The sequence below is a fragment of the Bombus impatiens genome, unplaced genomic scaffold, assembly GCF_000188095.3.
Source record: "Bombus impatiens unplaced genomic scaffold, BIMP_2.2 scf_0127, whole genome shotgun sequence".
NCBI classification, from domain to species: Eukaryota; Metazoa; Arthropoda; class Insecta; order Hymenoptera; family Apidae; genus Bombus; species Bombus impatiens.
Genome location: NT_176546.1, coordinates 290,920 through 314,162, shown reverse-complemented (window position 1 = coordinate 314,162; position 23,243 = coordinate 290,920). Strand labels below are relative to the sequence as shown.

General features: G+C 30.8%; 3 protein-coding genes across 7 annotated transcripts in view; 1 reads left to right on the top strand and 2 right to left on the bottom strand.

The window, feature by feature from the left end:
* The window catches only part of LOC100747277, a 50,262-nt gene extending 35,425 nt beyond the window's left edge, over window positions 1-14,837 (bottom strand). For 4 of the 5 annotated variants that reach the window (XM_012381096.3, XM_024365001.2, XM_033318824.1 and 1 more), the window contains exon 1: window positions 14,520-14,836. The gene's annotated coding sequence lies outside the window, so the exon portion shown is untranslated. Of the gene's footprint in view, window positions 1-2,601; window positions 2,636-14,519 lie in introns of all 5 variants that reach the window. The other variant, XM_024364998.2, reaches the window with a different exon arrangement.
* A 726-nt stretch (window positions 14,838-15,563) lies between these two features.
* LOC100747156 (EARP-interacting protein homolog) lies at window positions 15,564-17,411 on the top strand. Its single transcript, XM_003486574.4, has 6 exons — window positions 15,564-15,763; window positions 15,971-16,196; window positions 16,282-16,502; window positions 16,565-16,746; window positions 16,840-17,136; window positions 17,213-17,411. The coding sequence occupies exons 1-6, from the start codon at window positions 15,722-15,724 to the stop codon at window positions 17,373-17,375; spliced, it is 1,131 nt and encodes a 376-aa protein (XP_003486622.1). The 5' UTR covers window positions 15,564-15,721; the 3' UTR covers window positions 17,376-17,411.
* A 13-nt stretch (window positions 17,412-17,424) lies between these two features.
* On the bottom strand, window positions 17,425-18,604 carry LOC100747041 (RNA-binding protein pno1). Its single transcript, XM_003486573.4, has 3 exons — window positions 18,385-18,604; window positions 18,179-18,268; window positions 17,425-18,094 (listed from the first exon to the last, which is right to left on the bottom strand). The coding sequence occupies exons 1-3, from the start codon at window positions 18,484-18,486 to the stop codon at window positions 17,567-17,569; spliced, it is 720 nt and encodes a 239-aa protein (XP_003486621.1). The 5' UTR covers window positions 18,487-18,604; the 3' UTR covers window positions 17,425-17,566.
* Between the last annotated feature and the right edge of the window lie 4,639 nt (window positions 18,605-23,243).

Below are 23,243 nucleotides of genomic sequence, written 5' to 3'. Positions count from 1 at the left end.
CCCGAGACTAATACCTGCCTATCGTGAAACGTTAATGGCTATCATATTCCGGTTGGCAGCGAGAGGCAAATTGTACGCCACCGGTCGAAGATCCACAGGGAAATTACGTTTTTCCAAGCGCAACGTGTATGGATCACTTTGTGTACGGAGATACGGAACATGCCTCGATGAACAGACCTCTTATTACACTTGATTTCCTTTCAGGAAGACTCTATAAATAAACAAGACGCGTTGCAACTATGTTAAGTAACGTTGCACGCTCGAGTTTTAATGAGAATTTAGGTTTCCCGTGATGGTAGAGCGATGATGCAAATGGTGTTACCTCTATTGGAAAGTATCGATGTTTTATCGTTATGCCTGGTGTTAAGAATAGAACGCTTAATTATTATTCTGTTTGCCGTGGAAGGTAGAACAGCATTCAGGGTAGAAATTGTATAAATTTGCAAGTTAAATGAAAGGTAAATATAGGTCTTCTTTCGAAGGTCTTCCTTGACCATAATAAAGAACATCTGAATGTCTATTCGAAATAATCGTATGTATGGTTGTCTGCATAGTCAATTGCATTTATATTACATCATGTTGATTATTTAATAATATGTTTCTCTCAGTAATTCAGCCTCAAAGACTAGGACTATTAGATTATTAGATATAATATTACAGCTACAATAGAAACAACCGATTTGAGTATATTTACTCAACAACATTTTACTCTAACATCTTATTACAAACGTGTAAAATAGAGATCTAAATATGATAAAACAAGCTATGTTGATTATATCAAGATAACGCGATCTTGTTATTATTATTCTTACTCCTACGCAAATTGGATGGTTTAGAATTTATATTTCGATTTTTCTACGATGCTTTCCCTTGTATTACATTATTTTGATTTTTCATGAGCTTCATATTGAAAAGAAATAATAATAAATCCACCAAAAAATAAAAATGGGGAATATAATAATTACGTTGTATTTTCCATTACTTACATGTTTCTTATAATGCTTCTTAGTATTCGTATTTTATACTACTTGAATATTTTATACAAACTATTCCAAATAAAAATGAAAATAAAAATGGCAAAATAAAAAAGGTGGCAATTACAATCCACTCTACTTTACTCCCACCATCTCATAATGTTTTATTTATAATTTCTATACTATTCAAACGTTTTATAAATGTTTTATCAAATGAAAATGGAAATAAATCGCAGGAAGTGAATATTACAAAGTGTAACAATCACGTCGTATTTCCTTTCCACAATTTTTTTCCACTATTCTTCAGGTTTTTGGGCCACTTAGATATTTTGTGTAAAAACGAGTCGTAGGAAACAGAAGTAGCGCAGTGTAACAATTACGCTTTAATTAAGCAATTACACGCCAAATTCGTTTCGAAAGTACACTAGAACGAGGTAAGCAGACGATACTTTTAACAAGCAACGTGCCAGCTGTTTTTAGCTACATGTACATACTTCCTCCTGTGAATTCTGAGATGCATTGTATTCACTCGAGTTGACCTATTTTCGTTCGCATCACCTATTGGCGAAGATACTTTTCTATTGTAATCTTGTTTCGAGAAACGAGAGGGAAACCCGAAGATATTCGCGTTCGTGGAATGATACGAAATAACAGGCAGTCTATTGTATTAACGACATCCACAGACATTCTATTCTATTAAATGCTGTGGACTGTTATAATCATCGTTGACATTTTTTAAGAGATATACAGGGTGGTTGGTAACTAGTTGTACAAGCGGAAAGGGGGTGATTCTACGCGAAAAAAGAAGTCGAAAATACAGAATAAAAATTTTTTTTTAATTCTTTATTTTTTTTTTATTTTTTTTTTTAAATCTACAGTGAGATCCGTTATAACGAGACGTGATAAAGTGCACGCGTACCGAGCGAAAATTCAAAGTCGATTTTCTCGAAAACAAAGCCTCAAACGAAAAATTTTTATTCTATATTTTCGACTTCTTTTTTCGCGTAGAATCACCCCCTTTCCGCTTGTACCACCAGTTACCAATCACCCTGTATATAATATGAAGAGCAGAGTAAAAAATATGATAAGTACATTTGTTGATTTTTTTACCTTAACGTCATTTTTTGATATTACATTGATTTTAAAACTTGTCAAACTTTTGGCAAAGAAATTTCGAAAAAATTTTTATCTTAGCTTATAAGAACTACAAAAATATTTTCTGTTTACTTATATACATTCGTGACTTTGGAGCTTTTACTTTCATCCTACTTTTAAATAGCATTCAAGAAAGATGCTCCATAGTGAATTTCTTCTTAAACAGATTCTTACCAAGTTAATAATATCTACCAATTATGATATAGCAGTTGATAATGTTATAAAAAGAATCTCTTTAAATTTGCCAAGAATCTCTTTTTAAAACAACGTTTCAAACATGCAATACTCACGTTCCCTATTAAAATTCCAAGCTGAAATGTTCCTTTTTTTTTAAGAACAATGAATTCTAAAACAACGACGTTACATCAGGCCACAACAATTAAACTACAAAAGAAACGATAAAGAAAAAAAAGTTTTCATTGCATAAAGTCTCTTTACATCCAAGGCAACTTTCTACGATTAGCATTTGTACCTGCGAAAAATCGGCTGTTAACATTCCCTGCAATCTGAAAGAAAAAAAAACGGACGAAACAAGTCCAGAATTTTTCCTTCTGATATATCGGTCACGGTGAAGTGTAGTGCAATTTATAAATGAAAAGTTTTCCAATACAGCCGCGGTATTGATGGTGTTAGCAATGACCTTGGCGATGAAGAGGAGGAGAAAGGACGTGGATGATGTTCGACATATCGGTTTTGCTGTCACCAATTTCCGGCTTCGTTCGATGAGATATCGGACACGGTGATCGTGGAAAATACAAGTTTTGTTGACGGCATTGCGCTATTGATAGGTATACCAAATCGTTCATTCATTGACAACACATTCATTCTCTCTCCCACGTTTCTCTCTTCCCACACGGCCAGATTTATCTGTCGAGTCTAGTCCTTCTTGATCTTTGTTGCTTAACTGTTATTAATTTACCACACATTCAGAGATTTCTGTTACGTGTACCAACAACTGTACGTGTTGATAGAATAACGGCGAGCCTCATAGTTCAACTTATAACTGGTGAGATATGTCGTATCAGATACTACCAATTTTGATTTTTGCCGTAATTTAAAAAAATGCATGTCTGCCATGAGGTATTGTACGTGTGAGTCTGTTATTTAATGTAACTGAATTAAAGTATAAATAAAATTAAGCGATAAGTAGGCTGCGGATTTTTATGCATTTATAGGAAATTTAAAAGTGCAAAAATACATAGCATATAACATATGCTATGAATGCATATAACATGCAAAAACATACAAAATATTCAAAGTAGAATATTTATTATGATATTTAGAGAATGAGAGCGTATTTTGGTTCCATCTTTTCAATCGTATCCATAAAAATATAAAATTGCAGAAACAATCCGTAGTTTAGTGATAATATAAACAATAACATACAAGCATGAATGTTATATTTACACGAATATTTTATTTCCCTGTTACGAAAATTTGCTCTCTGAAGCATACTGATCGTTGTTCCATTTCAAATTCATCGATTAATTCACCAGACGGGGCTTAAATAAAAAGCAGAGCAGCCGATATAAGAATGGATCAGCGTTCTCAATCTAGTTCATAACCAAGTATAATAGTAGCCGGTTGCAACATACTGGAAAGCGGTACAAACGGAAATTTCTAAGACGATTCACGTCGATTCGAGGACGCGATCGACAAAGAGGAGAACATAAATTCGAGAGCCACAGTTTCGAAATAACACTTTGCATCTCCACTTGGGATTGTTGCTATTCGAACAAAAGATAAATCGTGCTATTCCTTAGGGGGATATAAAACATTGAGAAACCTCTTTGCCAAAGAAAACAATACGTTCTCGTTTTCTTTTCTCCCTTCTTTTTCCTTAGAGGGTGATATAGAAACATAATTGAAATTTACCGTGGTGAATCTTCAGGATTCTCTGTTCTTTTTAGCTAGATTAAATACGAATCGTTTAAAGTAATCCAGATCTCCAAACAGATAGAGAAAAGAATCGTAAAAATGAAACTTTATCTCGGTTAGAAACATTATCAGAACCACCAAACGAAGAACAAAAATATCTTTTTTTTTCAAGAAACAACCAGGCCATTCTCGAAATTGGAAATTATATTCTAAAGATTTGATCAAATATTTTAATAAAATATCGTTTAATCTTTTAACGAACTGAATCTCTGAACCGAATCATTCCAAATATAATAAAATAAATAAAATAAAATAATAATAAAATAAAATAAATAAAAAAAAACAAATAAAAAGGAATACTCTACTTTGATTATTTTGTACATTCTGTATATTTTTGCACCATAAAATTTTTCATAAATGCATAAACATCCACAATAATAAAAACGAATACAGTACAAAGATTGTTTTTCATATAAAAATCATAAACACGAAGTATTTTCAACCAATGAATTAGTTTCATCCAATTATTACTGGGTTATTAGCAAGCAATTTTAGTATAAACTCATTTCCTTTAATTGTAAAGCTATTGATTATCTCTTTTGGATAGATCTCAAAAGCATCGTGTGTAAATGCATTATCTATGGGTTATAAATTTCTCAGATCAGTAGGTTAATGGTTATCAGTTGATCATAGAAGAAATTTATACTTCCTCTATCAGAAAACTTCTTGTACCAACAGATAAAATAATACAAAATGAGACCGAGTAACTATTAGAACAGATACATTACTTTCGAATAAAGTTACAATGCTTCGAAGACGATAATGAACATCATTTTATCTAATTAAATACGTTTACAACTGTTCTTTAAAAAATGTCTGTAAATGCACGACCCTGTGTTACAAAAAAAAAAATGATATATGTATTTGAAAATAAAATTCATCGTGCCGCTCTAACAATATTAAGAAATAAAACTTTTTGCTAAAGTAAAATATCTATTAGGTACATTTAGATTTTTTCAAATGATCAAAGGGCGGTTGAAACGTCGACAAAAAGAAAATGATAGTGTGATTGTAGCAACCAGCTTCTGTGACACAAATATATATTCATTAAAATATCATAAAAATCTTTCCAGGACGAATCTTTAAAAAAATCGTAAACAATTCTGTCATAACAAAAAGCTAACATAAAATTTGAAAATAAAATTCTTCCCGTACCTCTGACAATATTACAAAGCAAATTTTCATATTCAATATATTTCAATACATTAGTTATTATAATAGATTTTCTTAAATAATTCAAGAACGACAGTAATTAAAAAAGGAAGCAACTATCAAATTGTCTGAATCGCCTAGTACAACACGTTTGCTTTTTTGCCATTGAAACTTTTCCTTTCCTCCGCTGGAAAAGCAACTTTCAATTTTTTGTGCTTCGCGATTTCGCTTTCACAAATTTGCATCATACATACATGTCGATGCGCCTACGTTCAACGAACACGGAAAGATATGGCGATATCGAGCTTTAGGCGTACTAGCAACACTTTACCGCGCGACAGTTTTCTCACTCTCGTTCGCATCAATCAAAAACTCCATTTCTTCTTCTTCTAATAACGAAAATGTCCTGCAGTCGTGTCGTCAATTGCACGCACATCCACATAAACGGATGTCCTTTCTGTAAACGACAAACCGTCCCTAGTGTGCTCATAGCCTAAGGATGCACATTTTGTTTCAGTTTTGCATGTAAATAAACAGACCCGTGCTAAACTGTGGATCGATACTCACCACTTTCTCAGGCCGCTCTGCCGGCCTGTTATTTCCATCTCGCTTTTGACATTGAATTCACGTCATGTACCGTGAGGAACAAAAGAAGATAAGACCGGTATCACCGTGCTGGCACAACGTAGGAAACGTGAGTTCCAAATGTAGTTGAATGCAACGAGCTCCGAGGATCAGCACAAGAAATAGAGAGATGCAACAATTGTTTGTGATGCTACATGTTTGCAAATTGTTGGTCATAGTCGCAAGAAGAAACTGAGATCGGTATTTTAAAACTAATATTTTATGCATTTGAAGATGTTGAGGTTGTATACCAGCATTCGTAAGTGTCTAGACACCTATGGTCGATTAATAATAATATTATTTGAATTTAAGTAAAATAAATAGTTCAAGGATGAGTTAGTAATTAGAAACAGATGACTATCGTACTATCATTCAGTTTATTACTATTTTTTACTACTATTTTTTGAGAAATTTCTAATCTTGTAAGAAGGAAGGTGGTGCAAGGATTCTCCGCAACACTTCAAATTTCCAAATTGTTGGTCATAGTTGCAAGAAGAAATTGAAATTGGTATTTTGAAACTAATATTTTGTACATCTTTGAAGATATTCCTATTTCTAACGTTTGTAAATTTATAATAATAGTATTTGAATTTGAGTAGTGATAAAATAATTTATACAGACTGGCAATTACAAGCTGCAATTTTGTTATTGCATATTGGCTTAAATAATTTTTATTGTATCATAACAGCTTATTATAAGCCTACTGTAAGTAGGTGTGATAGTTCTGAAGAGTAATATCGAGTTTATAAATTGTTTAAAAGTAAGAAAAATAATAGCTCTTACACGACAAGAAGGAACTGTTGTAAATTGTATTACATATTGCAGGAAAGAAACGCAAGGCGAGAACACTTATTCGAATGCAATGAACTTCAAGGTAGTCTGGACAACCTAGAAATAGGAAAAAGAAACGACACCCAAGACTTCAAATAATGTTAGAGAACTGGTATGGAAAGGATCTACAATTCCAGAAATTTGTTAATCCTTTCTTTAACACTCTCTCGTATTATTTTCATTGCAGATAACCGATATGATAAGGAAATTTTATCTTCGTCCGTGTTATACTCACTTATTATGCGCTTAGTAATAAAAGAATAGTGCAATTTCTTTGTAGAGTCATAATAAAAAGTTAAATAAACGAAGCCAGTTCCCAAAAAATGATACAATTTACGTATTTTGTGTTATAAAAAATACCATACACGGTGTAAATCAGGATTTTGAAAATACTAATTTATTATACACACGTGTACAACCTCTTGAAAGTGTCATTCCTTTGTGTATTGAACAAAAAGTTGTGAATTTTCCATGAAGTACAGAATACTATTTTATAAGTACTAACAATAAACTGATTTACGTTAATGTGATTTTCAACTAATCATACGATAAGCATATAAACTTAACAGGAGGATTACATTCTACAGTTTGTTTTTCTTTTATCGAATACGAACTGTTTCATCTTCTTATCACAGTTGCGTATACGTAAGCCTTCTTTTCCTTTCACTACATTTACACAGTGATACTAAAATTCTACAAACTCAGCTACCTTAGTATAATTAAATTTCTGCTGTGCCGTTGTTAATTTTTAATATGAAAACCGTACTCTTTCTAAGAAAAGTATAAAATATTGAACTCTAAGTTTAATATGAAAAACGCCATGAAATAGTCGTGTCAACATCTCATAGTAGGAAGGAAAGTGAAATCTCGTTTTGGTTTTCCAAACACTTCACGCTGTTAAAATACTGCCTCGACTCGCACTAGCCTACCTGACCGTATCTCCTCTGTTTTCGAAACGCTCGCGTAGATTATAAAAGGCTGGACAGGGAAACAAGCACGGAAAATGTCAGGGCCTTGTCTTCCAGCTTCGAGCGACGAGAACGTGTATATAAATATACAGGGTTAAAAAATGTTCCTCTGCTACTGGCTTTATAGTTTGAACGCGAAATAGCTTCTCATCGTCGATGTAAACGAAATTTCAATTTTCCTGCTTTTCTATATTTTTTATAAAAATATAAACTTATATAGATTCTACGTCGATATTAACTTTTGACATCACTTTTGAACATTTATATTTGTCGACGTTTGTTTCGTATATTTTCGACTTTGATTTCTTGTGATTGATGATCGTTTATTATTGTTGATTTAACATCGTGGATGATAAAACATGGACGATCGTGGTAGCCTTTTGAATATGCATGTATGGATTTTTGACAATAATTTTTAACGCTTTTATCCACAGAATTTTAGGTATTTTCAGCTGTAATTGCAAAATTGTTAAATACTATATCAATATCAGTTATAAACAACAAACTCAGGCAGAGAATGCAAGAATTATAAGGTTGTCCTGAAAGTTCGTTCCGATTTTTAAGGAAAATTCAAACGTGGCACATTTAAACATCAATATACATTTATTGAATTATTTTTTCCGCACGATCGTTCTCCATCCTTCATGCGTTTTGAATATTTCATCCTTCCAAAACCTCTCAGGTTTCTCGACAAAAAAACTTTTCAATATGATTTTTTACGTCGACCAAAGAGTTAAAGCTTTTTCCATAAGAGAATTCTGTAACGACCTAAATAGGTGAAAATCTGAGGACGCAATGTCTGATGAATACGGTGGGATTAGATCCATCCCAAGCAAGCTCCAATAACCTTTGTCAAATGGTCAAAGAATATGAAGCCGCGTATTGTCCTGATAAAACACGACGCCCTTCCAATTCGCCAGTTCTGGACCTTTTCTGTTCAATTACTGTCCTTAATTCGTCTAATTGCGAGCAATACTTTTCCGAATTTATTGTTGGTTGTTTGGTAGAAGCTCACAATACAGGATTCCTTTCTAATTCCACCAGAGCATGACTTTCTTCGGATGAAAACCGGCTTTTAGGGCGGCTAAAGGTGATTCATTCTGCTTTCCCCAATTTCTTTTCCGCTCAACATTATTATAAATAATCCATTTTTCATCCCCGTCACTACAAGCTTCCATGCTTGCACATAGTGTCTCCTCGTTGCGTTTATAGAGTCGCAAATAGAAATGCGATCCATCGGATTTTTTTGCGCTAAATCCTGTCGAACACATACATCAAAACGTTTTATATAGCCAAGCTTCGCTAAATGCTCGTGAATGGTAGATTTTGATATTTTGAACATTTCTGCTAATTCACGTGTCGTAACACGTGGTTTATTCTCGATCCGTGTTTTGATCTGATCTTCATCAGTGGTGGCGGCCCTACCCGGGCGTTCTTGATCTTCAAGGTTGAAATCACTAGCTTTAAACTTAGCAAATCACTTCCCCACAGATTTTTCGGCTATAGCACCGTCACCATAAGCAGCGCATACCTCGTTTGTTGCTTGTGTAGCATTTTCGCCTTTCCGGTAAAAGAAAGCTATCAAATGTCTATAATGTACTTTGTTTCCTTCCATATTTAAGAGCGTATAAAACTAATAAAAATTAATGTATCCCAACTAAACTTTTTTCTAGAGATGCCTGAAATATCACCTTTTAGAACATGTACGCGTGTCATTTGTTTTCAATCATTCTGACATATTATTTTATGTATATTCATGTTTTGTAAAATTTAAAATTTATGCTTCTAAATGTTCTGAGCATTATTAACAAACACTTTCAATCATCTCTGTTTTTCGATATCAAGTAATTTTATCCGATATATTTATTGTAGTGAAATTAAATAACATCTTTTACCACCACTATAGTCATTCAAAATACAAACAACAACATATTTCAATAGCCACATAATTATCAGACTGTCCAACTTTTCATTGCCGATAAAATGTTTCATTTTCACTTTTGTGTAATACGTACAAACAACAAAAGTACCCAGCCCTTGTTTCGTTATTATCAACAGTATCATTCCCCTACCGTACATTATATCTACAGACGTATCATTCATCGGTAAACATATCTATGTATTGTCTAATTTCACGCGACGACAATCGTATACGTTATAAAAAACCTTTTATCAAAAATCTATCCTGCTCTACCTGACAACTTATCACGCTCCAGATTCATTACACTTTCCGCACAGTTCATCAAACCTACCCTTATCTTACATATCTGAATACCCATAAAACGCCCGCATTCCTCCCATTATCGGGCGAAATATATCGCTTCCGTTCAGCCTATCAGTCACGTTTTAACCGGCTTAATCGCGAATGAATAAATAAGTTGTTCATAAATACGTTACTCATCGAACCAAAGTTAAATAGGAAAAAAAATGAAAGACAAAAAATTTCAAAAGAGAAACAGGAGGAAGAAAGAATAGAAACATCGGTCGAATGCTACTACAGAGTTGCGTTATATCATTGTGATATCGCGCCATGCGGAAGATAAACGACACGAGAGAAGGGAGATAACACGGTCTAACCCGGCAGAAAAGAAATAATTTTTTATCTAACAAGTTCGTGACTATCATCCAGGCTCTAGGCGGAAAAGGAAAGAAGAAAGAAAAGAAGAGAAAGAGAAAGAGGTGATAGGTGGGTTGTGTGCTTAGTTGGAAAGTAAATGCACTTTTTGCTGCGTTAACTGCACTTCGGCGTTCTACCGACTCGTACGGGCCGCGATAAGCGAAAGAATTTTCTGCACGCGACCATGCGACAGTATTGATTAAAACGAAACTTGAGGTGTACGGTTCGTCGTTGTTATATACCCGCTTCTCCGTTAAAACGCGAGAAAAAATAACGCTTCGGCGCGTTGTTCGTCAGCGTTCACGAATTTGGTTATTCAGCAATACGGATTAGTTTCTTCTACGTTAGTTTCCTCTGTGTGTGAATTTGGTTGATTGCAGAAAGTTTTTCGTCTTAAAATCAGCCTTTTAAATTGATTATGGTTCGATTGACGATTGAAACAAAAAAGATCTTTCTTTTTAAGAAAAGAATTGTAATACTAGTTTTTTTATGTAAATTGTAATTGACAATCGTTTAACTTTTAGGTTTTATTACAAGAATTACGATTTGTTTCAGCTTTAAATCGGTTTTCTTTGATAATAAATAGTAGAAACAAATAATTTTGTATAATTATACAGTCTTGAATTCACATGATATATATTTAGCAATCCTGCATCGTTTCCTTCTACACGAAGATATGTTCTCTATCTAGTTTCGATGAAAATCTCACGTATCAGAACTTTGTTCAAACGACATAACTTTGTCCCAAGTTTCAAAACTCCATTCACAAGAATGGTATTCAAAGAGCAAAGTAAAGAACCGTTTGCAAGAAATAAAATTTACAAAATTCATTTCCCTATGAAGTAGCAATATACATGAAACCTATTCTAATTAATACCTAGATATATTCTACTAAAAAGCAAGAATACCTACCTCAAAACCCGTAATATTTACGTTTGGCCCGATCATCGTACTACGGGCTATGCCCGTAGTTGTAGGTTAAGTGGTTAAGGTTCCTGAATTTCATGTTCTCGCCTAGCCCTAATTTCAACAGGCAGAAGAACATAATATTTAGAAAAAAACTTTGACATCAAATTGAAACGCGAAGTTATACATACATATCAACAATGATCCTTTCGTTTTTCCTTCGAACATGAGAAATTTCTCAACAAAAGTAAAACATGACTGAATCAAGAATGATCCAAAGAACGCAGTAAAGTTGAAACATACACAAATCAAATAATATCAACTTTTATACGAGCCTTTCAAAGTGGTTAACCCCATATCCTGAATTTTTTGAAATTTTAATGCCAAAGCACTTGATTGATGTTTGCCTTACATAATTTCATCAATTTTCTCTACACTTTGTTTCGTGAAGTTAATCGATCTGGCAAATAAACTGCTCATATATTCATATATCGTATGACATTCGCTCAAGTATGTACTCGATAACTCCTCTAAATCCTCGTAGTCCAAATACGCCAGAAAGCATCTTTCGGCTGGCTCAAAGTCTAGAATCGTGTTCGAACGACATTTTCAAGGCTCCCAAGCGCCTTCGTGGTTGCCCTTGAAATGTACCACGAAAACGACGTCACGGTGGCAGTTCCGGAAACTGGTACACAGTCGCAGTTGTCGAGATGCGACCGCGAATCATTTTCGATCTGAGAGAAGAGAGGAGCGCAAAAAAGAGGAGGAACGAGCGACCGTCTTTTTCAAGGGGAGAAGAAACGAAGCGTTTGTTCGCGCCCAGGCTACAGGATGTCATCTGTTGAACAACTGATATACGGTCAAACACTTACGCGATGGTATATACACAATACATAGTGTGCATGGCGCTTGCCGCCAGTGCGTCTCGAGTCTCGAGTGATCGATCTCACGTGGAAGCGGACTGCCATGTCGGCATCGAGCTGACCGACGCGGCGGCAACGAGGTCGACCAAGAGGACGAAAACATCCCAACCGATCAATTAACCCGAGAGACCGAGTCCAAACGGTCTGCGGACGCTCTCGAACGAGAGAAAACCGACGGTGGCTGCCGGCGAGCCGGATAGCAGTTCGTTTTCACGCACTGAACGGTCGAACGACGTAACGCGCGACGATGCCGTTGCTCCTCTTCTTTTTCTTCTTCTTTCTCCTCCTCCTCTTCGTCTTCCTCTCTCTTGCTTTTCAAGCGACCGAAGAATACGCGCCGGCAATCGGACAGTCGACTTTAAAGATGCAAGAAGTTCCTCGATGGACGTGCGAGTTTAACGATCGTTTGCTCGATCACGATCAAGCATTCTTTCAATGAAAATTTTCGATCGCCTCACTAGAATAAATATGGAGACGATGAACCAGCTGTTCGAAGATTTGAGTACGTTTAATCGTTGGATGCTAGTCGTAATAAGATCGGTGAATGTAGCGGGTGAGAATTGTACAGTAATCTTCTGATATGATTTTATCATTCAAATTATGATTTATACTGTATCGATGTAAGATATAGTATCATAGTAGATCAGATGTTATAACGGGAAACATTATACGTATGTATAATGCTTTTTCATAGTAGTATATCTTTAAATTTTTCCGTCGTAATTGTGTTTTACTAGACATATAGTGAAATATAGCAGCTGTGATATGTAAATATAGTACGTAGTAATAATCTTCTAGTACAATTTTATCGTTCAAATGACCATGGTTTATTATGTACATAATGGAGTACTGTAACTGCAATATGTAAATATAGTACGTAGTAAATATAGTAGTAACCTGGTATAGTCATTCAAAGGATTGTTATGGCTTACTATACCGAAGTAAGATATGATTGCATAGTAAATTGAGTGTTACATGATCATTAAAAAACTATCTATACTGTACCCTTTTCATCTTTTTGTAGTTTTCTATGATTTCTACTGTGTTTTACTATGTGTATAATGAAGCGTAGTAACTGCAATGTGTAAATATAGTATGTACTATACATCAGGCTATATATCACTATAATATAATACTGTAGCAAAGCAGTGTTATGTATTATTATAGTATCATAAAAGTTTGCAATGCTAATATATAATCACTTATGTCACAGTCTACAGTTTACTATATTCACTGTAGAATTTACCTACTATAATAACTGTTGTAAGATTAACTCACAAAACACTGTAACAATGTATTTAACTTATTCAATAATATATTTAAACATTCACAACACTGACCAACTCTTTCTTCTACTGTTAAGCAATTACTGAGCAAAAAGTGCAACTTTTTTGAACGATTCTACCTAAGATTTCTTATATTCTTGTTTTACTTTCTGTGTTAACGATATTCTGCAATTTTTATTTCCTCTTTTGACACAAAAGACATAAAGACAAAATTCTAAAACTAATAGAAAAGTTTCAGAAATTTTTTCGATGTTCATATCATTCGCGGAAACGCATATTTATATTCTAAAAATAGACCTCTAAGAACGATATAAATAGTATAATACTTTAAACAAATACGGTAATAAATACAGAAATCATAATAAATACGTAATAAGTACGGAAGTTATAATAAATACGCAATAAATACAGAAATCATAACAAATACGTAATAAAGTTACAGAGTGATGTTTACAGAAATGAAAGTCTAAAAGTTTTAATGATTATTCCTTTCATTGTATGTATAATATCACGTATTTTTGTATAGAATAGAAGTATATGTATCAAGCATTACAGCAACTATTATTAATGCAACAAGTTTTGTGCAATTCGACAATACGCATAAATATCAATTTTCTGTCAGAAAATCTTTGTAAAGTACAAAATAAATATATATATTTACCAATTTTACATTGTACTTGCTTAATTATTTTTGCTCCAAAAGTACGAAATAATTTCCATGAAAGTAAACTTTGCAATATTACATATATACCCACATTATTCTTGTCATCAGACCACAGTATTCTTTTCATCGTTTCAAGTTTCAATTAGACTAAAATCATTCACTTGAAGAAAAGAAACGATAACAAAAACCGTAATCTTAAAACTAGCAAACTTCGAATCGCGTGAATAAAAAAGCCATGAAAACGCTGGAACTATTAAATCTGACTTTTCGTAGAATCAACAGCAAACACTGCCAAAAACAATATCTTTATTTTTCAATTTTACTTTCACCTAAATCTGGTAACGTGATACGAGTAGTTTTGCCAGAAGAAAAAAAATACACACATCTCGCTGTTTTATCATAATAATACTCAAAGTGCGTGTTGAACTATGAGAGTGTCAATTGAAAGAAAGTAGAAATAATGCGACAAACGATTACTTACAGTTGATGTTGCCGGGTCAGCATGATTTTTTCAAAGAAATAAAAGCAGATACGTGCATTTATACGAAGAGACAATACAAATGCACACGTTTGTGCACGATCATTCAAAATTAATCACTTATTTAACAAAAGTCTATGAGACAAACCAGTCTGGAATTACATCGGCACCACACTTGAATCGTATATGAGCGCGCACTTTGCGACTTTCGTATGCGAGCACAGCGAATCCCGATAATCGTTCACGTTCGTAACACTACTCCGTTTGACATAATTTATCTGGTGACCCCACGGCTGGTTACCCGTCGGCCGACGCAAAGCAACGCAGGAGCTGCTGAGTGGTGGGGATACGACAGCGGTAACGGAAACATATAGATATCCTCGGAGTTTGCTAGTTTTGTGTCATGATTTTGTGGCGCCTCTGTATATCATGGCCAACACGCTCCAACCTTTTGGCGCGTTTGTTCAATTTTACTTCTTGCATGCTTTTGTTTTATATCTTCATTTATTACATTATTACATTACATATACTACATTTCAATTTTCTATTATAAATAAACAGAATTCTTTATAAAAATCTACGTACAAGATTCTTTCATATATAATACTCACCTACGTTCTATCACGAAGTTTGCGTTATATACATATTCAATTCTAAATGCACCATTTTAATATAAAAATCTAATGTTTAATTAAAAAAATTTTCTTAAATGTGAAAAACATTATATTTTATCGTATTCTATCTAAATAGTATCAATCTTTCAATCTAGAACATTTCTTCACACGATTATATTTCATCGTATACATGATACATTTACAAAATTGAATCGTTATATACATACATCGAAATAATAGAATAATAATTAAATTGGTAAATAATTTTGAACATTTTTTAATTATTTTTTTGTTAGTATTGAGTATGTAGAATCATCGGAAAATTTTTTACTCTCATAATGTTGCATGTTTAATAACGAAATTTAATAACATTTATTTCTAGTCTAGTGCCTTCTAGCAGCTTTTAGTTATCACTTATTACTTACTTCACAACCTTCGCTTTTAAATAAGCGCATCTATAGATTTGTTGCATATCGCATATCTCTAGCGTCGTTGCTGCAAGTTTTGTTGACAGATTATATGTTTATGTTACAGCTTTGTTAATAAAACATATTTTTTTAATTTTCTGTAAAATATAAACTTAATTAAAAAATGGAAAATGATAACCCTGTAATATATGGCCTTGAATTCCAAGTATGCAATTCAGAATACGGAAAATCTTAAGTTACAAACATTCACAAATACTTCTCTTAATCATACATTTTTACAGACAATAATAATTTGAAATAAAATATACAGAACATAAATCTTATCATTCATTTTCATAAAGATTTATAATAATTTAATCTAAAGCACTAACCATTATTTCTATTGGTATTCATAATACTTTTTGCTTTATAGACAAGAGCATTGTCGGCTCAAACAGCAGAAACGGATATTGTCAGATTTTTAGTTGGAACACAATCATTGAAATTTAATAACAATCAAGTTCATTTGGTAGAACTTAATGAAGAAACAGGCAGCTTAAAGACTCAAATATTTCATCATCCTGTCGGAGAAATTTGGTCCTTACAAGCTTCTCCTACGGAGCCCAATATATTTATTACTTGTTATAATGCTTTAAATGGTAATTATGAGTCAAACTACTTTTCCTTTTTGGATATTAAAATGATAAATCTTAATTATACTTTAAAAAAATATGTTTTGTTTAGATGATGGTTCTTGTCGGATGAAAGGAGCTCTTTGGAAACTACCAGAACTAAAAGAATATACAAATAATGTTGAAAGTCTTAAAAACTTAGCAGACATTGATACTACGCCATATGGTACAGACCTTAAAACCATTGCTTATCATCCTATGGATTCAACGAAAGCTGTTTCAGTTGTAGATAATAAATTTATATTGTGGGATCTAGCTGAGAATGGCCCACAGGTAAAAATAGATTTCCAAGCTATTTACCAACAGATGTATCTTTTATTTGTTACTTTATTTAGGTTACTACTTCTGGCACTTTAGCTAGTAAAGGTCAACCACGTTTTACAAATGGAAAGTGGAATCCTCATAATGGTTGCAATCAATTTGTTACACTGAATGAAAATAATGTTCGTGGTTGGGACTTTAGAAATCCTGCTGAGACATCCTGGACGATTTTATCTGCTCATTCTCAAATAATTAGGTATTAAATAAAAATTTGATTATTTATTTTTATTCATAATTTTTATAATTTTATTAAATACAGATTTTAATGTAATGTTACTCTTATATTTAGAGATTTAGATTTTAACGTGAATCGTCAGTATATTTTATCAACATGTGGAGATGATGGATATATGAAATTTTGGGACATTCGGTCACCCACAGAACCTATATTGTCCCGTATGGAACATTCACATTGGGTGTGGAGTGTTCGAATCAACCGTTTTCACGATCAATTAGTTTTAACTTCAAGTAGTGATTCAAGAGTAATATTATGCAGTATTGCATCAATATCTTCAGAACCTTTTGGACATATAGTAACTCCTGAAGATGATAGTACACAAAATGATTACAATTGCAAGAAAAACAAGTAATAATTGATAATTAAAATGTGGCATAATTAAAATTATCAAAATATATAAAACCAAATTATATATCATTTCTAGGCTTGAAGATGGGGTTGTTGGTAGATATGAAGAACATGAAGATAGCGTTTATGCAGTTGAATGGTCATCTGCTGACCCTTGGACATTTGCATCATTGAGTTATGATGGTAGATTAGTTCTTAATAAAGTCCCCAGGAAATATAAATATCAAATACTTCTTTAAGTGAATTTTAATTTCTGTAAATCTATTAAGATAAATAATTTTACATATATTTCTGTATAAAATTTGTATTGAATTTTATTTAAAGAATCTTATATAAAGTGTACAATTTCCTTCACAAAATTTTTGTAAAGGTTTAATATAAATACAGTAAATATTAATTATTAATTTAATACTAACTTGTAGTATTTATTTTATAACCGATCTGAAACTCTACTTGCTACATTCCTGAGTTGTCCATAAACCTTTGATGGCGGACTACCCAAGATTAAATTACATATAGCTCTTCTTGCTAATTGAATGTTTTGAAAAGAACCGAGTATATGAATTTTACTATCTGCTAATACAATTCTAGTCTTTGTTACATTTTCTATTGTAAACTTTGTTCTTCCACCCTTTCCAGCTAATCTCCCAATTGCTCTAGAAAGATGGTCACCTTTCAAAGGCTTTACATCTTGAATTTCAAATGTTTCTACAAATAAACCGTCTAAACGTAACAAAGCCAAAGCATCTTCTACATCAAAACCATAAATAAATGCTTTTACAAAATCAGCTCCTTTTTGTAAATTAGCAATATCAGGAGTTTCTGGAGCTGTCCGTAATTCTATATTTCGGGTTTTCAAATTAAATCTTATTTGTAATTGTAAATGTTCAACAATGGGTGTAAATATTTTCATCCAATTTTCTTTTAAAGGGGTATACCTATGAGCAGGTACAGATATCTGAAAATATTTTATTTTGCTTTAATAATAGTACACACAAATTAACTAATAAAGTTCAATTATTAGTAAAATTAAATTTTTCACCTTTCTTTGTTCACCATCTTGAATAATTTTAGCCCTTTTTGAAGTTATATGCGACTTCTCTTTTTCTTCTGCACCATTAATTAGTTCGACCTAACAAAGAACATATAATACAAAAAAAAAAGAAATATAAAAATACTAAGTAAAAATAATTAAATATTGCAATAAATAAAAAAATTATATTTTTAGAACTTAACCTTAATACTTACTTCCATACGACTTTCATTCGCCTGTCGCTTTCTTCTCTCTTTCGGTTTAGTGAATTCATTTGTTTCTGAATTATTCTTTATTTCCTCTTTATCTATACTCATTTTTTAAAATTACTTAGTTACCAAAATATAAAATATATGACTATTATTTGCTAGGATACTAGGTGAATATATATCCTATTCCACGTGATCAATTGACATGTATATGTAGTTACAGTTTCGTGGGTCATGTACTGATATATATCATGCATATAAATACATATAGCATATGTATACGTCAATTTACTTTGCAATCATACACATACATAAATGCACATAAAAGATATTTTAGGTATGTGTTTATAATACTTTCTTCTTTAAAGCGCAACGAGATATTCGTCGAACACAATGCATATTTAAAAAATATGAAAACTTTTATATTGTAAAAACTATTATCGGTTATATGTATTTTCGATATTATTCAATTTTTTAATTTTTATGAGTTTTTATGTATTATACTTTTTTTTATATTGTATACATATAAATTAATAATTAATACTATAATTTAATTCTTGTACATTAACGTAAGAGGTCATAGCTGGTCATAGTAATACTCATGACAAAAAGGTTTCTAGAATTAATTAACAAGAATGAAAAAAATAGGTAACATTGAAATATTATATAGTATTCGATAAAAGCAATATGAAGGAAGATTTTGTTTGTTATTGAAAAAGAAAAACTTATTATAACTATCTTTAGAACCAATTTTAACCAATTATATGTAATAAATTTTCAAACTTGATGGAAAGTGAATTTAACTTTTAAGTACTTTTATTTTTGTAAATATTAGTTATTACTTCTATAATATTTCACTAATTATAGTATTCCCTTGAAAAGAATAATTAGTCTTACTCACAAATACGTCATTGTTTGTATATAAGAGATATGACCCCGTGTAATTATATTAACAAATGTATTTAGAAATTACGACATATCACTGATAAAAAATTTTGTTTTAAAATAAATATATTTATAAAAATTTTAATAAACAAAATTGAAGTTACATGAAACTCACAAATTCTTACTCAATTTGCAACTAGAAATAGTTACAGGTAAATATTTAGCATTATTTACATTAAATTCATAAGTTTACAAAAAATAAAGATTATTTGTTACTTTTATATTTTAAAACTTTCCATAAAAAATATTTCTGAAAAGATTTATATAGTGATTTTAATGTATACTTCATAAGATAAATATTCATAATTATCATAATTCTAAAAGTATGCAAACAAAGTAACTTAAATCTTTTATGATATTTTATTTTTGCAGAAAATATTTGCAAATATTCGTAAAATATTATTTCTTTTTTATCACAAAATAATTATTGTAAAATTAAAACTAGAAATGTTGGTATAACTACAGAATGTATTTCTGTATTATAAATGTTCACAAAATCATTTTGATTTAACAAATGTGTATGTGAGATATCAAAGTAATTCATGAAACTGGGTATGATACAAAATAAGCAATTGCATCTTTTTATAACACATTTTTCATTATCTTTTAAGTTTATGGTAATAATTAATAACAAGAAAAAAACCTTCATCAATGTGTCTACAGTAATTATTAAAAGGTACAATTAGCAAATTACTATATTGTGTATCCACTTTGTGTAATAATAGGTAATAATATAATTGTAATATTTTTTCTCATAATCATAGCGCGATTTTCTTTTCACGTGCTCAATTGTTTTCTACAAATATAGTATTGTATCTAATTTTTTATTTATATATATATTTATATTTATATATCTATATATCCACTTGAATTATTATCAATTTACTTTTACTGCTATTTATATCAATTAACCAAATACTAAAAATACAAACGTTTTGCATAAAGTAGGTTTAAAGTCATCAAGTTTCACCTTAGAGTTGGTGATTTTAAAACGCATATTCATATATATATGATAGAATATTTGTGGCACTGCAAACAAAATTAAGGAGCTTGTAATGCATTCGTTATACATACATACAAATGAGCACACAAAAGTGAACATTTTAATTGGTATAATTATTATAGTCTGCATGAAAATGATGGTACATTATGTGTTTATGAAGCACACTATAAACACCAATTATTTATTGAGCGTTACAAATACACCATCTTTTAAAAATGTGTTGAATATCAACAATTGTTACATATTACAATCAACTTATGATCTTTGGTGTATCAGTATTATTTGTATTATAATACATACATATTATATATGTAATTATATGGCAGACAAACTTTAGAAGCTCCTTAATTATGTAAACATGCGAAAGATTTACTTATTTTTAAAATATTTATATTTACACGCAAAGCTTACTTTCTTTATAATCTATACAATCATATAAATGTAATATTCAATGATAAAATTGTAACATAATAATTCCTAACTTATTTGCCTAAGTTTCAAGAGAATATTTTACATCGAAATTACAATTTATTTTTTTCCTGCTGGTTCTTAAATTGTATTATTAAATTACTATACTTTACATTTTACATTATACGTGATTCCGTTACAATATAGGACTGAATCAAATTAAAGGCAATTTAAATGTTCATTTCTTTATATGTTTTATATACAGCATAAATTCCCACCATGTAAAATAAGCATGCTATTATTTACAATATATGATTCAAGATCTATTGAAATAAATTTTGTTAAACAAGCAATGTTCTAACTAAATAATTTAACTAAATATTAAAAATAGAAGAAAATTTAACAAAACCATTGTTCAAAGTAGTACGATATCGTTCATTGAATGCAAGTTTGTTAAAATTTTTCCTATTTAAAATATTATTGAATTCAGTACTCAACATTCATGTGACAGAAATATTTTTTTAAATATATACTACCCGATAGCCATCAAAGCTTCAATAAGGAATATGAAGAAAATACTTTATTTAAGATTCTTCATGAAACCTAAAAATAATAAAGAGATAAAGAAATTTTGTTGGGGAAAAATAGTTTATCTTTCAAAATCTTCGAATAACTCTAACTCAAATTAGGATTTATTCATTTATGAAACAATACAATTTTGTGGAAAGCTTTATATAAAACAGAAATGTTAAAATAATCATAATATAATATTTTCTTCATTTCTTTATACATAACGGAACGTATGTAGAATTACGGAACAAACGAATATACATTACTAATGTGACATTCTAAATGCAGATTTTCAATATAAAAAATGCTATGATGGCTATCACAGGCTCATTTAAAAATTCTAGCTCTCAACTATATAATTTACATTTATACAATATAAAACTAGATTATCTGTTCACAAAAACAATTGTTCATATACAATAGTTCATATACATCACATACATACATATATAATACAATATATATGTATGCATACACATTTTTGCATATTTTAAGTGAGCCAAAAGGGTGCTTCTAGTGTTCTCAGTGCACAATCACAAAAAGTAATTAATAATATGACAATGTTGCACAACTTGAACTATCGCTAATGTAATAAAAATTTAAACAGTTTCTATATGTACAATGAGGGTGCTTTTATATATCTTTACAAGAAGTTATTTACAAAATATATTCATTTATATATTACCTATCAAATTAACATTGTATTATTCGTTTTTCTATCATAATTATTCTTATTATTTCTATATATTTATGCACGATTTATCCCAACGTTTTGTTTGTTTTATAAATAAAATAAATCCGTCTTAATAACTCTATATTTCTGCCCTTTGCAATGTTGTGACTCAAGACAAACTTCCTGCTGAAAGACTATGTTTATTGAGGTGAAGAAAATAGAGATTTTGTAACACTATACATAACATAAGGATTCGTTAAATTTATAATAATGCACATATAGCTTTATCATTAGATAAATTTGTAGGAAAGTATGATTATTCTATAAATATATTATAGACGTTTCTTTTGTTATGAATATAAATTCAAGCAAGTATTCTAAATTCAATATAACTATTTATATAGGAAAATATTTACTATGCAAATATTAAATTTATAATGCAATGGACAAGTTAAAATGAATACAGGATATAAATTAAATATCCTTAAACAAAGTCTGTCAGTGAAGTTGTCAGAGTTGCGACTCAAGCCCCACCAATCAATGAAATTTGTCCTTGAGAAATGTACATTATTTATGGCAGTACAGTCAGATTTTATTTTAATGCATTAAAAATTTGGACTTTCTTTTACCATTATTAATACGTATAGATAATAACCAATAACCAAATAATAAATAATAATGGCTCTTAAAATGTAAAATTGGTTGTCCTTTATCATTTATATAATCCTCTTTGATTTTAATTAAATAATGAATTTATTAATGGTTATTGCAATTAGTATTTTAATAAAGTAGTACTACACATATTCAATCTAAAAATTTTGAATATGTAAAATTTCGTACATACTAATGATGTAACATAATTTACAAAATTATTATTAATAACGTCCAGTAATTAAAGACAGAATCATAAAAGTTTGGCAAAAGAAAGTTGCACATTAATTCGGCAGTTTTGGATCAGTTCAGTTACTTAGATTAAAGTATAATGCATTGAGCAGATTATTCTGAGTAACTAAACTTTGCTGTTTAGGAGTAAAGTGTAATTGAGAACGCTTAGACGGCAACAAAAAATAATGAAGTACTTTTTATTCCTTTTTTTTGCTTTTACGATGAGCACTTTAAACATTTAAAAACATAACAATAAAATCATATCCTAATATTTAGAAATTTGTTTCAAATATTCCCGTTAGTATTATAACATAACATAGAAACATAAAATTAATATACATATAATATTATATATATATATATATAAGATATATATTTGTT